We start from the raw sequence: 18,285 nt of genomic DNA, 5'->3' as shown, positions 1-18,285 counted from the left end.
CGCAATTTGATGGATTTATGTCTTAATTAATGGCCGCATCGTTCGTGATACACTTTTCTGCGCGATCCTTATAAAGAGATCAGAAACGTATTCGGGTCACGAACATGGATTAATACTCGCAGTACTCTATAATGTAATATACTTTGTAAATGTCAACGTGTAGTGTGAGAATTAATCCGTATTGAGAAGACAATATATTGGTGTATACGTAACGTATACGTATCGTAGTTTTAGTAGATCAATGACATAAGTGAAAAATTGGAAGGTGTTAGATAACATGCGTCACTGGCCACAGAAATGACTAATTCTTTTAATAAGACAAGCTAACTCAAATGTATTACGTATATTGTCTAGTTTTTAACGTTGTGAAAAATTTACCTCGTTACTTAATTATCGTACAAATACAGCAACTATAAAATTATTTTCTAGCAACTGTTCTTTATCGTTGCTCCAGAACAGAGATATCCCACTTTTTCGCCAGTTCAATATTTTTCTTCAGAAGATTTATTTCTTACAATTGAACTTTGCTGTTCAATCTCCGCTTTCCTTCGGGTAATTACTTTTTTCTGAAATCTACTCTCTGAACATCTTTTCTATTAACGTTTACTAATTGACTCCTACAGTCCTATTGCTTAAATACTTTTTCACCTACCATGTAATTCTCCCACTGAGACAAATGACGATAAATTTGAAAAATTCGCGATCTCTCTTTCGATTTGCACGCTCCAATTTTATCTCGTCTTTGTGAATCTCCGCGATGCGGAAGAAACGTGGTGAAGCGTTCACGCGTTCACCTGGAACATTGGATTCCTAGGAGGATCCATTATAACGTCCCCAAGCCGTTACGTTTTCGTCGTTTATTATCCCTGTCGTGTATTGGAAGAATCTAGTGCGAATAACTCTAAAAACGATCGCAAGTACGATTCAGAAATCGGAGGAAAAGAGATCCGCGTCTCTCTTCGATACATAGGATATCAATGGACGAATTGCATATTGCGAAAGTCGTGGAATGCCAGAGGGATTTCTCTTCTCTTGCTTCGGTGAAAAAGCAGCTCAAGGAGACGCCCGCGTATGCAACTGCAATCGCGTAATCGAGAGCGTGTTTGTATATAGCAGATGTGGTTCTTTGGATTTTGATCTCTCTATTTCGTCGGTTTCAATAGTATTCAATCTCTTGAAGGATATAAAAATGATTCATTGAACCATTTCAGAAAGGTATAACGAACATTATTGCGAACGAATGTTATCCTTTAGTTATGATATTTCACTTGTTTCTTAATCTACATCGTATTTCATATACCTTGGAGTCTAAAGTTCTTTTTATCGCGAATCATTAAGGGGTTGTAATTAGATGGTTCATGTCATATTCTCTGATGAAGGTTGTTAATGTTGTAGATACTGTCTCGTAATATACCATACATGGATGATTACAATTAAAGCAGCGCGATGAAAATAAGTGTTTCTATCTTCACAAAAATCAACATTAATCTCAAAGTAGCTCCATGTTTTTAGTAACTGCGAAATCAAAAGAGGTGGAATTTGTCATTTGATTAGCGTTGATTTCCAGCAGCGAAATTCGCTTGTAAAGGCAAGACGATAAGTACGCTCTTCTTTTTACATCAAGTTTCTTAATTCTTAGGTTCCGTTTCTTAATTCTTTGAATTCTATAGAACTTTGTCAAAAGAAAGAAACCTTATTCATCTATTCTTTCTTTATTTAACTGTTCATTGCGCCAAATTGATGATAAGCCAACGGTCAAAAATTGACGATGACCGAACGAGATGACATCCGGTTATCCAACCGGTGGCCACTTCTTGGTAGTCCATCGATCGAGATCGACGTACTCTCATGGTTCGAGGTCATCCTCGTCCAGGTGCATTGGGTCAGCTGGTCGACTTCGTGTCGCCCTTCTTTCTCCAACGATCTGGCCTCAGGCCAACTGGGGCCGTTTCGCAGTCGCTGCCAAGGGGGCCATGCTGTTGCTCAATGATCGACAACGATCATGCTCATCGATCCTTCATGAAGGAAATCCGCGTCTCATGAACAAAGCGAAGAAAGTTTGTTACCTGTGTCGAAACCGTAACAGTTTCCTTTAGAACGATCTCAGCATCAAATTGGAAGTATTCTCTCAAGTATCGTGGAATTACATACTTTTTTACTTCGAAAGATAAAAAGTTCTCTGGATTTTCGGAGAAATTAGTACTTTCATAAGATTAATCGTATCATTAAAATTATAATTAAAGGAAATGTAGGTAATATTCGACACAATCGAAACAAACAATTTATTTATGAATATTCATATAGAGAATGCTTTAGTGGGTTAGTATGTAAGAATGTATAATGCAGCAAATGATAGAAGTATTCAAATCGCATGAAAAGTAATATTGAAACGTGGACTTCTCATTAACGCTGTAAGGAAGCAACCAGGCGAATTAATGTGGTAATCTAGAGTAATTATCCTTTGTAATCGCATAAGCATACATAAATGGGCAATAATAATAGATCGCAGTAGAATGTATTATCATTTTTCGTATAAATATAATCTTTTTATTATTTTATTTCCATAGAATTCATTCTTATACAGTTTTCTAGAGAACTAACTAACTATGAAATCGTTTTCATCGTTATACCAATGGTTTCGTGAAGTATCGGCCGAATGAATTCGCGGAGATCGTTAAGAATCGAGTAGTTGGCAATTAAAGAAATCACTGATCGATCTCGTTCGACAAATACGTATCGTCAGTAGCCAGGGTTTCGTAATCATGTGCCGTAATACCGAAGGATAGCTTACACGCTCTGTTTACCGTAATATTGTGGACATTGTAACGTTGTAATAAAGGAGCTCGAGTATAAATGCAAACCGCTCAAAGCGCTTGGAGAAAAAGTTTCAGTGAAACAATTGTTATCGTCGATCAGAAAGAATCGGCTAGCCATATTGTTTGCTCGAACGATATTAACATATGTAGAATCGAGTTTTACTCATTTTTAATATTATTTAATTTTACAACGACATGTACGTAGATAACATGATATTTAAATCTTTGTCTTTGTTTATCTGTAAAAGATGCAATGTTCATATATCAAGTTTTTACGTGCATCGATAATTAAATTAAAACGACGTGTATCTGACGAATTCGCTAATTATTAATTAGATAGCAATTTAATCCGCATTACAACGAACAACGAGGAATTTTTCAAGCTGATTGCAGCAGAGTTTTCATGAAACCACTAGGAAATTTCATAATATATCTCCAGGATCTTTCGAAATCAATAATTAATCGATTATCTCTCTAATAAGAGAATTCATTTTGTTTCAAACGAAGCTGAACATTCAATAATTCTTCGAAAATCGTCAAGTTTCGTTTCTACATCCGTTACAAGAATCCGGAAAGTATCAGAAACTCGATAATCCAAGAAATTATATCTGCATGAAATTGCCAGCCATAAATCCTGCCTCGACGAACAAATTCCCCGACTGATCCTACTTAACAGTGATGTAACAGCGATTCAAATAGCGCTAAAAGTTAACGGCGATCCAATGGAACAGGTGAGAGAGGTAGTAGGACAGGCTGGGTCGCGACTATAGCCATTCAAGACCAACGAAATTCTGCGAAATCGGTGAACTCGGCAAATCGAGTATATCGAATGAATGAAACACCAGCGTGGAAAGAATCCGCTTGATCTCAGATGACGCTGGATCCTGCAGGTGTACCACGACACGACGATGAAAAACAAGCCGACTGTCTGGATTTTTCCTCGACTCGTTTGGTCCAAGAATGTTCGAAACAATGGCGGTGAAATCTCGAATCGCTTTCGATCGAATTTTCGGTGAACATTAAGATTTCGAATCATTTCTTGGTTGCAAATTTTTGTAATGGCGGTTTAGGATTTCAAATTTAAGATATTAGAATTTGGAATTGCCATGTTGCAAGATTTTTTAATAGGAACTTCGATTAATTTCGATTTCATATTTTTGATTCAACACAGGGTTTGACAATCAGCCAATATGAGTGGTAGAGTAAAGTAGATTATCTACTATTTTGTGATCTTTTTGTTTAAAAATTCTGTATTCACAAAATCTTGCGTCCATACTCAAATTCTACAAAAGTCTGCCAATAATTCGATTACTTGTCGTTAAACGATTTTTGCGTATACCAAACTGTATACTTCACTTTCATCGACACAGTCAGAAAGAAGAAGAGAAGAAATGGATCAAAAGAATTTACTTTCAGTTTCATAATGAACATCTATACTGACCTATTTTCCTCGACAGTATATCGATGCGTTTATGTAAAACAAAACGACCAAGTGGAAAAGCCTGGTGCGGTACGTCGCGCGTGCGAAGGTTTCCAGTAGATTTAGCCGGTGTGCACGTGGCACGAGCCGAGACGGAAGGGGAAATATTCTCGCGAGAAGAAGAAAGGAGTCGGTCAGATAACTGTACGTCGCGGCCTCTGGACGACATCTTCAGCATCGTCGAAGCCTGGGACCTCTTCTCCTCTCATTCCCATACGGATACAGTATATGCCTTATACAACGATTCCCGATTTGATCTTTAGTCTTCGTTCAACACACGCTTGGACGTCGTCTAATCTTTGTCTGTTGGCTGGTTTACTTACTTACCGGCATCGTGCAATTCGAGGTCTTAGTCTAAAACAACCGGTACACTTTGCCGTCGGTTGTTTTCCAAGAACGACACTTCAATGGCATTAAGTCGACACCGTACGACCATTGTCTTCCGTTTACGAGATTATTAGTTTTTCTTGCGTTTTATTACAATTGCGTAAATGGAATAGAGCAAGAAATGAATAGAAGATAATATTAAATTACGATATTTCTTTGATTCTAATACACTAATTTTGCATATTCATGTTTTATTTGCCGATTGTTCAACATTTACGTATATGTATTTTTTGTTACGAAATGTATGTGACGCGTAATTGCTCGTTTCTGCGCGTTTAACAACGTGACATCGATTGAACGTTAGGTTGATCAAACATAATTTCTCGAGCAAACATCATCATTCACCACCCACCGCTTCCTTTCCTACGGGTGCTATTAAGTGTTCTTGATGAATATATCAAACGCGTAAACTTTTCAGAATCGGGTAATCTGTTACAGAAAACAAAATTGACATATTCTGATCGTAATAATAAATATAGTATACCTAAAATCTCTGTAATGCTGCCAAAATAAGTGTAGCATTACTAAAATTTGTACGAATTTACACGAAGACTCGAATCTCTTTAAAAGCAATCAACATAATACGTATGATACAATATAATAAAGATAAATTGTAATATTAAATACAAAAACTTATTTCTCATGAAAATAATCAAGAAATTGTTTATTTACAGATGTAGAATCGCTATCAGAAGTGAGAGCATCTAGGATAGAAAGGGATCTGCAAGGTGAGCGTTTCACCCTCTCAGCGTGCCTGTCTTGCATCCAACTCATGTCTGTTTTCTCCAATAGAATTTCGCTCGAATACAGATTTCGTAGCCTGAAATTAATACATTTCATCAACCTTATTATTCGATAGTTACATTATTCGCGACGAGTACCACGTTCGAGCGTAATTCTATCGGCAACAACGATTCTCTCTTTCGCTTTCCTCTCTCGTCTCCGCTGTCTGGCCTTTCTCTTCTCACAGTTAAAACCGATCGTCCTATCTCTAAAAACTTGCATTGTGCGTGTCGACGCGAGGTGCGGCCGTGTACATAATCAAAAGTTATACTTATTTCGAAATACATACATGTTTCTATCTGTCTATGTGTCTTTTCTTTATTTTTCTTTTTTTTTCTTTTTTTTGTAATACTTTGTCTTTAATTCTACTTTATTCCCTTCTCTCACGTACATGCCACCTTGCGTTACGTTTCCGTGGGTAAATGGGCTCAAAATCGCTGACCAACGACTCACAGAAAATACAGTTTGTCACACAAGATCGAAGATGCAATATCTCTTTGTGCAAATTAAGTGCTTTCGTAAAAAGCTTTAGACAGATTAAAAGAAATTTAACAAAATGACTAGCCTGTTGCTCAGTTTCTATCGAACCAGGTAAAATTATTTCCCGAGTTATTGTTATTACAGTACGCGTCGCGTAAAGTTATCTTTCTAGAATACGAAGATAGAATATGAAATTACGGTGGCTTTCAGCAATTTATCACTGTCTAATCATGGCGAATCATCGAACGCTAGAATTGCAACAATTTATAATTTTTCACAGAAAATTTGAGGCAGTCGAACCACTATTGAAAACATATTATCTTCTAAGACATATCTTAAATTTACTTAGAGCTTCTTACAAACAGAATTATTTTCCACAAAGAAATATCGCGTCCAGGAACTCGTATTACAGACTGTATATAGTCTCGAGGGATTTGATAATCAATCTAACAAAACGATTCGAGAAAAGAAAGAATAAAACCAAACAATAAACAAAAATGAGACAAGTATATCAACAATGAACACGATTATAGATACATAGAAGAAACTTTCACTATACGAAACGTGAAATTCATTTCACGGTTCGCACGGACCCATAAATCGAGCACGAATTAGACACGGCTTCATTGTGACCGAGCAAAACACAGATCCTCTGTAACTCCCTTTCAAGTCCCTCGAGCTGTACATATTATATTATATATACATAATACCGATACTGGACAACTTTTGAACGTCTGGCGCGCCTCTTATCGTCGTTTCCTTGCGCGCATTGATTCACGGAGTCCCGTTTCCGGTAGCACGAAACGGAACGAAACGAAACGATATGATTCGGGTCCGTGAACAGTGCGACGATCGGAAATCGATACTCGTGGACAGAGGGTAGAGAAACGGGGACGTAGCAGGTTGCTCTCTATAGTCTATATACCAACAGGATGACTCGTCCACTAAGATCGTCTGTCTCTTTTTTTTCTGTTTCTGTTACTGCTCCCGCCTGCTCCTCGCCTCTTCAACTCTTCTCAACAACTGGATGCCGTCTGCCTCCAACGTCCGCCCGCCACTCCGTCTCTCCGACGACCTACATTATCTAAAACTAAAAATACAAATAATCAAACCAAACAAACCAACAAATATATTTATATAACTATATATATGTACACATATGAACGAATGAAAAACCGATTGGCTGAACTGAAACCAATTAATACTGACGGTAATTGCGACTGTTAAATGACTTAAACGAATTTACCACATGACTTGGACTATTCTCTTGTTCTCTATTAATACAATTATACATGGATAATCGATCAATTATAACGGTCACCGAAATACGTGCTCCTCGTGCGGCGATTGACCCCGGTGTTTCTGAATGATCCTAAAATCCTCCTGACTCGTTCCATACTCGATGATCGTCCTCAGGTGTTACCACGGTCCTCCTAGTCTCGGCTCGACCCGGTAAATCCATTCCTCCGGTCGGTCTATTAACGAAAACCGCTCGAACCTTCGTCCAAGATGGAGCCAGCACGGAGTTCGCTACTCAGGTACTCGGTACCACGTTGGACAACGGTCGTCTGTATGCTAGAATATTATCTACGTCTAGCAGAGTATTTTACGATAAGGAACCAGCACCAGATTCACCTACACCTTATGTGGTTTATCCCTCGAGATCCTCTGACAACGATTGGCAGCTGAAAGTGGCTCTCGACAACGCACCCATCAAAGCATTAAGGGATATCGAAGAATCTAAATTAGAAGAAAATCAGGAGGGAGATTCTGGGAATCAAAGTAATGAAGGAAAATCGTCAACGAAATTGGACGAGTTATCTAGGGAGAATGATATATTTAGCAGAAGAGAATTGGGGTCAGATTCGCAGAGATTCAAACCTGCTAAGGTCAGGCCAGCGGATAATCTTCCTACGTACACTGTTACTCATGAATATGTCGCGAACAATTTTGAAGACGATCAACCTAAGAGTTTCAGACCTCGAGCGCCTAAAATCTTTAAACCTCAGCCAAAAGCTCCTTCTACGCCCAAGAAATTAGACATAAAGCCTCTGGCTACTGTAACGTACCATGGTTTCGCTGAATTCACTACGACTGTGGGAGAAACTGTCATAGTTTTCTCTCCAAGTACGTCACCAGCTCCAGTCGGTCGCCCAGCTACTACGATCAAAGGAGACGCGACCTTGAGACCTGACGACGGAATCGCAGTAGTAAAGATCAGGCCAACCAGCGTGGTCACTGGTCAAGAGAGGACCAAGCAACATCCTGGACGTAAATCTGATTCAAAAAGCGAAACAGGCGATCCTTTGTTAGACGCCATTAACAGAGCTAATATTCAGCCAAGTGTCACCGAAGATTTCGAAGTAGAATCATCAACAACATCTACGGACCCTCTTCTTTTAATACCAGATGTTGAAACTGGCTCGTTAAACCCTACAGGACTTCTAAAAGTTGTAGACTCTACTACTTCCCTTGATGGCACTACCACTCACTATAAGAGTTTAATTTATGGAACATATATTGGTACAAATTACGCTCAGATTATACATACGTCGTCGAACGTGTACTTTTTCCCTGACGAAGCCACTGCGACTTACGATGCCGAAGATACTACCGTAGATTATGGAACGACTGCTACTGAAGAGCCTGAACATGAACAGGACACTACATTAGAAATAACTACTGGTACTACACCAAGGGTAATTGCTACGAGCGAGGAATCTCTTCCAGAAATGAACGAACTGACCACTCCAATTAAAGACACCACTGATAGCGTATTAACGACCTTGAAAGATATTTTGGAGAGTGCTAGAAGAGTTCTTGGTACCACGGAATCGGCTGCTCCAACGTTAGATGATGAAATTCCTAATGATATTGTTCCTGGGGACCCTCAAGGTCGTAGTATCAAAGGTGGCAGCTCGAAGAACGATCTTGGTCATCAGAATCACAAGGAGAACGAATTTGAACAAGAAGGTAAGATTACTTTAGCTACCAGGCTACTTCCTTCCACAGTGTACAAGACGTTCACCTACTTCACTACTTTCTTCGTACCGAAAGGCGATGAAACTACAACTTCCGTTATTTCTAATGAAGTAGTGTCTTCCGATGTTACTTATCTGACAGAGTTGATTCTGCCTAGCGAAACTGCGTCTCCGATTCTTCAAACGACGTTGCCTGAACCTGTGACGACAAGGACAACTCCTGTTTCGATTACTGCCTTGGAAGAAGAGCAAACAACGAAGCAGGACGAAGAGATAGAGCTGATATTCAAGACCTTGTACACTACGTATACTTATCTGACGACGTACTTCCAGGAAAGCACTTCGAGTATTTCTAGTAGAGAAGTCGTTGAAACAAATGTGATTACTCAGACTGTTGGACCTAATGGAGTATCTGCAGTGGTTGCTGGATTGTTTGAGAAGGATGAATCCAGTTTGATATCACCAACCAAAATTTCGGATAAAATTTTGCCTTCGACTACTGTTGAACATGAAGAAGGGACTGAAAAGTATCCAACGACTATGGAACAAACGACAGAAGACATTCTTACCACGTTGCAAGAACAAGATACTACTACTGATCAGAATATTCCAACAGAACCGGGAACAACTGTTAAGGAATTTGAAGACACCAAACACACGATACCTGACATTGAACCAAGTCCAACTCCAGCCTTACCCACTCAAGAAGTAAAGGAACAGATCAAAACTTATTATACAACATACACTTACTTTACCACAATCTTTGTTGATGATGAAACAGAGATTGAAACAAGGACAGAGGTGTTTACCAATGTAGTCACTGAGACCATTCAACCAACAGCTGTGGTGCCTATTATTCAAGAAACAGAGCGACCAACTACACCCAGAGAGGAACCAGCCAATAAACCAGCCGTTCCACCGGAGATCTTGGCCTATTTGGAAGCCATTCAGAGGCAGAAGTCTCAAGAAGAAGCGCTCCTTCTTGCCAAAAAGGTACAACAACAAGGAAACAGTAAAACTGAGGAAACCACAAATGCGCCTGTAACTAAAGAAACTACGACAGAGGATTCAGACACTTTGGAAGAACAATCGACTACAGAAAATTTATTTCGCGGTTTCGAAGTGAACGCGCAAGTGACGCCAAATCCACCAATGGAAGGCGAAATCTTGGGTTCTATGATCACTGATGTCGTATCTTCCTCCAGTGCTGGAAGTGGCACCGTTCTAGACGTGATGGATAAAAGAAACGCAGTTCCTGAAGACCAGGAGCTTTCAGAATCTAATCATCACGACGTAGAACCAGCACCAACTCTCCTACTTCAAACAAGTTATACTACCTTTACATATTTTACAACGATGTACAAAGGTGACGAATCTAACATAGTTAGCCGTCTAGAAACAGTTACAAATGTAGTCACAGAGACAATTAGGCCAACAGCTGTGATCCCTGAAGAAACGAGTACACTGCCAGTTACGTATTTCACGACGTTCACTTATTGGACCACGTTCTACAGAGGAGGCGACACTGTCACTACCAGTCGAGAAGAGACTGTCAGCAATGTTATGACACCGGGTGTAGCACCTACGCCTACCGTAGAGTTAGGCGTGATTATGACTTACAGACCAACGACGGCAAACATAGAAGACAGCCAATCTAGCGAAAAAGAATCCAAAATCACTGCCGACAATGAAGTGACGCCCTCAGTCGCCGTTCCTATTGAAAATTCGAAAGCTGAGGAATCAGAAACTACAAGTTCCAAAGATATTACTACTTCATCTTCTGAGAATGTTCTACAATCAACTACAATTTCACCTGAACCTACCACTTATTATACTACTTACACATATTTCACAACTTCTTACATTGGTAATGAGACTATTTTGAATAGCAGATTGGAGACTGTCACTAGTGTCTCTGTTCCTGATATCCTTGCAACTTCACAAGTGGCAACAGGAAGAGCAATTGATGGATCAGTGTTTAAACAAACTTTAGCCACCGACGAGAAACCAGTCATTCCCGCAAAACCTACTGAACTTCCAAAAATTGGTTTAATCTCGACGATCAGATCAAGTCAAGTAAATGATGGAACCACTACTCATTTTATGACTGATGTTCATGGTACATATATCAATGGATTGTACGCTCAGATTGTAGAAAGCTCGACAAAAGTAGAGACACCGCCTCTGCCTTCGTCCGTAGTTACTCCAGTCCTACCAACAGGAATTTTATCGATGAACAAGGGTATCGTGGTAGACGCCGATGAGATTACTACTATTTATTTTACGACGAAGCAGATTGGAACTTTGTTTGATGGCCTTTATGCGAAGGTTATCGAAAGTACTTCGAGTACGAAGATTAACGAAGAGAGAAAAGCGACTATTTTACCTACTCAAGGTCACAGAACTGGTTTGGTCAGACTAATTCAAGGTCAAATCGCGAATAATGGAACTACGACATTCTATCAATCTAAGGTGATTGGTACTAGTATCGAAGGTAGATACGCTCAGATCATAGAAAGCACATCCAGTTTTCTATCTTCGACTCCAACGGCAAACATCGCGCCTACTTCCACTCTGCCACCTGGCAAACCAACTCAAATCGCTGAAATCTCACCTTCGCCTGCTGTCATTCAATCTTCCTTATCGGAAGACCCAACGACGGAATCCCCGGAACAAGATGAAGACTCAGAACAGAATGAAGAGAGTGAAGAAGAGGATGAAGAAGGGGAAGATGGACAAAGTTCCAAGAAGAAATCTAGACTGACCTTTTCTACTAGAAAAAGAACTTTCACTCCAGTGATCAGACCATTCGCCTCCAGAAACAGACCCACGTTTAATCCCAAAAGAAAAGGTGCCCAGGGTGCAACGACGATTACCAGAACAGACATAACACCCACAATAACTGCGACCTTGGCTGGGAAAGGAAATAGATTCGCATCTTCTAGAGGTCGAGTCAGTTCACCAATAGGTCCATATTCTTCTACGTTGTCTCAGTCCGGTTCTAGGAGGTTCTCAGGAAGAAGGGGTTCACCAAATACAGCTAGTAGTTATGCATCAACTATAACTGGAAGTACCAGAGGCAGAGCCCAATCCAGAATATCTCCATCCTCTGTTTTCCAAGGAAACAGAAGAGGACCTACGTCGATTAGAGGATCTTCAGCCAGAGTTGCATCTCGTGCCTCAAGCTCAGCTTATCCTGGAGTCTCTACTAGATATAGATCTCCAATCAGACCTTCATCGACCTTGTCAAGAGGTCAGGCTACGGTTAAACACGACGACCAAGAAAACGATGCTAATGAATTCACTACGACTACGTTGGTGACCGAGGAGACACCTTATACAGAGGATATAGAGGATGGAGAGACCGTGACGACACCTTTGCAGACGACCACAGAATCCTCGAGAAGATCCACGAATCCCTTACTCAGATTCCGTAGACCTATTAACTTGAATAATTCCGGCAGATCTGGTACTACGCCGAGACCGCCAACGACTACTCGGAGAAATGGAAATTTAAATAGAGCCACTTCGCCGACTGTTCCTAAAGTGACTAATACGAGAACCAATGGAAGGGGAAATTCTCCAATTTCAACTAGACCAAGACAAGCTGGCACGGGGTTATTTCCGCCTCGAGGCCTACTTGGGAGAAAGCCGGAACTACCTATCGAGGAACAGATAGAACCAAACGAAGATCTAGAAGAAGAAGGAGAAGAGAATTTGGAGGATGAGCCTGTGGAAGAAATAGCTGACAATGATTACGAAGGATCTGAGCATGAAGATAGAATCAATCGTCGGTCTGGAAAATCTGCCAGACCCACTGTACAGATCAGGCCGTTTAACAGAGGACGAAGAATACGTCGACAGGCGAGTCAGCTGAGATCTTTGACCAGTCGATTCAGAAGACCTAGTCAGAGCTCGTCGAAGTCCGAAGAAAAATCTGATGCTAGCGAAAACGTGTCTAGCAAAGAGGAGACTTCCAAGTCTAGTTCCAAACCTATTGCTCGGTACAACAATCGTGCAAGGTCTCTTACAGCGACTAGACCAACGTCCAAGTCTAATAATCCTGAGAAAACATCTGCAGAGTCTACAGAGTCGAGTCAAAATAAAAATAGGAATAGGTCTAAACAAACCAATAATGGAGACAGAAACGTTGCCTCCAGAATAAAACCTTCTTCAACTTCAAATAATGGTAGACAGTTTACTTTAAGAGAAAAAGATGGATCTTCTTCTACCAGGACGAATTACAAAAGACCTAGTTCTTCAAATTCCAGGACAAATGGACGATCGACTACTACTACTAATTCAGATCGAGTAAGGCCTCCACGATTACGAAACGGTTCCAATAAATCGTCAGAGAATACCAGTACAAGACGAACACCTCCTTCTAGTCGCACTTCCTCGAATAGATCCCCCAATAGAAATAGCAGCAGAAGAGGTTCTTCTAGTAGATCAAGAGGATCTCTAGAAGATATCCGAGAAGCACCTACCGTGTATCCTGACTTCGATGGAACGATCACAGTGACTCATTACGTGCCCACGGAAGTTACTATTCCCGTGGTGAACAATGGTATCACAGAGCACAGGAACATAATAACGGCACAACCCAGTACAGAGATTTTAAGTCCATCGCAGTATAGTACAGTGACAGGTGGAGACGGCAAGCCGTTAGTGGTGATTGTTAGCGAGGTAACCGGTACCAATCCTCAAGGTCAGACCGAAGTAACCCGATTCCTACTCCACGAGACGCCCACCACTCGTGTCTCCCACACATTAACCACACTAGGTGGTCGTAGAGCCTCTCAATCCGTAATTGTACCCACCACAGTCTATTCTGTAGAGAACGTGGTCTCCACGGTGCAACCTTCTCTCCCTGGAAATGCGCCTCTCGCGAATATCCTTCTATCGCAGTTGCTCCTCGGTCAATTAGGTCAGGCAAATCCTCTGCTGCAGTCTCAAGGTACACCATCTACTCAGTATAATACGCGTACGACTTCGTACGTTACTACGATCACTAAGCAGCAGAGTACCGTGATCCCACTCACTTTCCGAGGCAAGGAGATTCTAACGACCTTGGTGGATACTTCGACAGATGTGGTGACTGCTACAGAGTTCATTACGGATACAGTGGTGGTTACGCCTACTGCAGCGTTGCCAGCGGCGAATTTGAACTCATTGTTACTGTTACTTCAGCAGCCTCAACCACAAAAGAACGCTAATCCTTTGCTGGACCCTTTGTTCGCTGCTCCTCCATTCACTCAGAGCAATACTTTGCCTGGAGAGGTGGAGAGAAGGCATCAGCCAGCTGACTTGGATTATAAACACGATAATTATGAGTATTCCGACGAAGAAGATGACGTTCAGGAGTATCAGAAGCCTTCCAGGTCTAGAAGTGGTCGCGGTAAAGCGAACGATAGGAAAGAGGATCATTCCAGTGCGGCTAGAGAAGAATCTAGTGTAGTAACGTTATACGTTTCTGGGAGACGGCCAGGGGAGTTCAGTACTGTTTTGAGCACCGTGAAAGTAAGCGACACGTCTCGAAGACGACGAGACACCGGGGAGGATTTAGTTGTTGAGGTTCGACCCTCGATCCCACCGTCGTTGCACGAGGGATCGGAAGACATCACGGTTCTGGCGGGAAGTGTGGACTCGCTAGAAGCGCATGCGCCGACACAAAGTCTCGAGAGCGTAGTGGGTGACGTAGGACGGCACATTTCCACGTCCATCCACACCTAACCCTCAAATACACACACTTTAGATAATCCTTCCCTTTTTCTACTTTTAACTGTTGTCATTCGATTAATTAATATGTAAGCCCATCTACGAGATCCATTATGAGAAGCCCACCTAGACCGAAGCTGATGACCTTTGATGAACCTTTCTCGGGTTCGTATTTTGTGCGCATTTTCGTGCAGGAATTCCACAACACTCACGATATACATATGATGTACCATAGATCGAATTCTTCCGGAGGATTGTTCACGGAAGAAAGGAAGTCCTTCGTGAAAGAAGAAAAATAAAGCTCGCAGCTTCGGTTGATCGACAATGATCCATCATTCTCTTCATGCCCATCTCACGCCCTGTTCGCTCTTCCCCAATCTTTCTTCTTTTTATCTTCCCTCCGATTCTATCCTTTGATATGGTCCTCCACTGGTCCAGTCTATTAATACAGCCTCGAATCCGCCGCCGCACGCGCGCCCACACGCGATAAAGTCTACACGCGACGCATGGTACTCTCTTTGTCTCTGGTATTTGTCGGATTGACGCGATTTTGCCCGTGGATCGCGTGATAGATCGATAACACCCGGCTCTACTAAGTGCACGAAAACGAACAAGGGTGGGATGTGTCTGACACACGATGATCTGTCTTGTTGTTTAACCCCACCTCGGATGACTCGCCTAACACTCGAGACGAAACCCCCGCCTGTTGCTCACGGCTGCCCTACATTTGCTGTAACTCACACACACATGTCCTGAATGTACTCCATGGCGAAGGATTACAAGTGCGTGCACGCAAGCGAGAGACACGTCGCCTTTTCAGATGACTACTACCACGACGACTTCTACCGACTAACCAGCGACTTCGCTAGCAAATCGCCCCGAGAGAACGCTAGAAATCTCGCTCCAGAGATTAACGACGATTACCTCGAGGAAACGCCCAGAAAACGCGTCAGAATTCGCGTCCCTGTGGTCAGAAAGAGTGGAAGGCAGCATAAGCTAACGGTAGTCAGAAGATTGCGTCCTATCTCGTCCAAGATCGAAAATCCCACTCAGAATCAATTGACTGTGGCGAGTCATACGCCGAGGAGGATCGTGGTAACTAGAGTGAGGTCTTTGGGATTAGCTAATACCATTCACAATGATTTGGAATCTGATAGTGTAAAACCAGAGATTGGAAGACATAAAGTGACTATTACTAGACGTAGAAAAATTGCGTCGACTACCGTTTCGCCTGCGAGCAGCGAGAGAAGAGTAAGAATCACTAGAAAAAAATTGGTCGCTGTTAGACCGCTGCAACCTACGCCCAGTTTCGCTATTATCACGACTGGATTCTTCACTGCCCCATCTTCTGAATACGATGAAGAGTTCTCCGAGGAGGATGAAGGTGAAGAAAAAGTGAACGAAGAAGATGTTAGTTCGACTGCCACGCCTGAGTTAAAGGAACCGCCCGATGTTATCGATAGCAAACCGGACGAGGTTGAGATTGAAAGTAAGGAGGATGTTAGTTCAACAGATATCCCTGAGTTAAAGGAACCTCCTAATATAATCGATAAGAAACCAGATGAGGTTGAGATTGAAAGTAAGGAGGATGTTAGTTCGACAGACACACCTGAGTTAAAGGAACTTCCTAATATAATTGATAAGAAGCCAGATGAGATTGAAACTAAGACCGAGGAGACTGAACCGAAGGTTATAGAAGAGAGTAGTGTAAGTTCACCTGTTATTATTACTGATAATTTCTTCCTTCCTGCGTCTGACGATGAGTATGAAGAATACGAAGATGAATATACCGATACCACGACTGAAAGTGGGAAAAATGATTCTGAGAATGAAGATATTCTAACGACAGTTAAATCTACGAAAATTGAGGATGGTTTGGATAAAGAGGATACTTCAAGCATGTCTGCAGCTCCTGATTTGTTAGAGAAAGAGGAACCAACGTCAGAAAAGCCCGAAGAAGTTTCACATAGTGTCGGTGATCACGAGAGTACAGAGTCAACTGATTTGAAAGGAGAAGAGAAATCTGAGTCTTTGACAACTGAAAAGTCAATAGAAGAGGGAGAAGAAATTACTACGACGCAGATAAGTTTGGAAGAAAAATCAGAAGATGTTGGAACGACTGTTTATCCTGAGATTAATGAAGATGAGAAAGAGGATGGGGAAGAAGGCCGTACAACGACAGAAATGATAGAGACTACGACATTTATGGAAGAAACAACAGTGATTAGTGTTCCTGAAGAAGTACAGACAACTACAGTTTCTGATAAAGAGATTACAATAATTAATAAAGAAGAAGAACATAGTAGCGCTGAACACCCTTCGCTGCCTAGTGAATTTAAATCGGAATCTGAAAATTCTTCAAACGAAGAATCACTCGAAAAAGATATTGAAACTCACGTTGCAACTATTTCACCCGAACCTGAAGACATTTCACTGAAAGACAGTGAAGATTCCCTGGAGAAAGACACAAAATCAAATACCACCATAATAGAAATTGATCCCAAGGAGTCTATATCAAAAGACTCTGAAGATCCTGTTAACAAAGAGATCGAACCCCAAGTCACGGTGATTCAAACCAAACACGAAGACTCTCCCAAAGTCGAAGATATTCCCAAAATTGAAGACGTTCCCAAAATTGAAGATGTATCCAAGAAAGACACACAAATTCCCGATAGCCACCCTAGTATAACACTCGACCCAAGTTCAAGACCAGAAACTGAAAGATCTTTCCCAGACATGATAGATATCACTACCCTGAACCAGGTTCCAGAAACCACACCAAAACTCGAGGAAAATGAAGAGAACCTGACAGTGCAGCCCATACCATCGATTACCGAAATCATCTCGTCTGCTACGACAATTTTCTTCGACGAGTACCCCGATTTCACCAGCGTCCTACCTTTAGAAACGTCCCAATCGACATCGTACGACTCCAGTACCCTTAGTTACTTGGATAACTCCGAGATCCCAAGCGTGATTCCCCTAGGAGTCGAATATACGTCGTTGTCAGACTCGAAGAGGACCTCGATGGTTCTCGAGACGACTTCCAGCATTGATTCGGTAACGACGTCGATCTCGTCACCGACCCCCGAGGAAATCGAAGCAGGATTAGCCGACGATCTTTATTTGTCCCTGTCGAGGCCAGATTTCCCTGAGATACTGCCATCGAAACCGGTTCACGTGGAGCACGAGACCAAGTCCGAAACACCAGACTTAGAACCGAGCACGAGCGTTTATTATACAGAGACAGTGGTGACATCGACGAGACTGAGGACGTATACATACGTAGTGACGCAACTGAATGGACTGGAGACGAAAGTGACGTCCTCGACGACGGTCCGACCGAGAGTGACGACGCTTACATTGACGGTGCCCGTCACGGTGACTGTCACTCCTACCGTGGAGTCGTCAGCGCACGCCGTTTCGTCTGTGTATAGCCCGGTGCCCGCTGTTGGTGAGTAGCTACAACTAGCTCTGCGATAAGCCTTCTCTATCCACGATCTTCCAGTGTCCTGAACTGATTCGTAGTATTTTTAGCGATCTTTCAAAAATTTCTTTTCTATTTTTTCCTATTTTCTCTTCCCACTTTTTTTAAAGAATTGTTGATGCGTTACCGATGTAATGAAGAATAGTGGTGCGC

The 18,285-nt window shown here is 41.8% G+C and overlaps 1 protein-coding gene across 2 annotated transcripts in view; it reads left to right on the top strand.

Annotated features, from left to right (window-relative positions):
- The window catches only part of LOC126914645 (uncharacterized), a 95,403-nt gene that overhangs the window by 57,735 nt on the left and 19,383 nt on the right, over nt 1–18,285 (top strand). For both annotated transcript variants that reach the window (XM_050718819.1, XM_050718818.1), the window contains exons 2-3: nt 5,358–5,411; nt 15,466–18,099. In XM_050718819.1, coding sequence (XP_050574776.1) covers nt 5,358–5,411; nt 15,466–18,099 — 2,688 coding nt within the window. The remainder of the gene's footprint in view (nt 1–5,357; nt 5,412–15,465; nt 18,100–18,285) is intronic.

This window comes from Bombus affinis, chromosome 3 (assembly GCF_024516045.1).
Source record: "Bombus affinis isolate iyBomAffi1 chromosome 3, iyBomAffi1.2, whole genome shotgun sequence".
NCBI classification, from domain to species: Eukaryota; Metazoa; Arthropoda; class Insecta; order Hymenoptera; family Apidae; genus Bombus; species Bombus affinis.
This window is presented reverse-complemented; position numbering and strand designations above follow the sequence as displayed.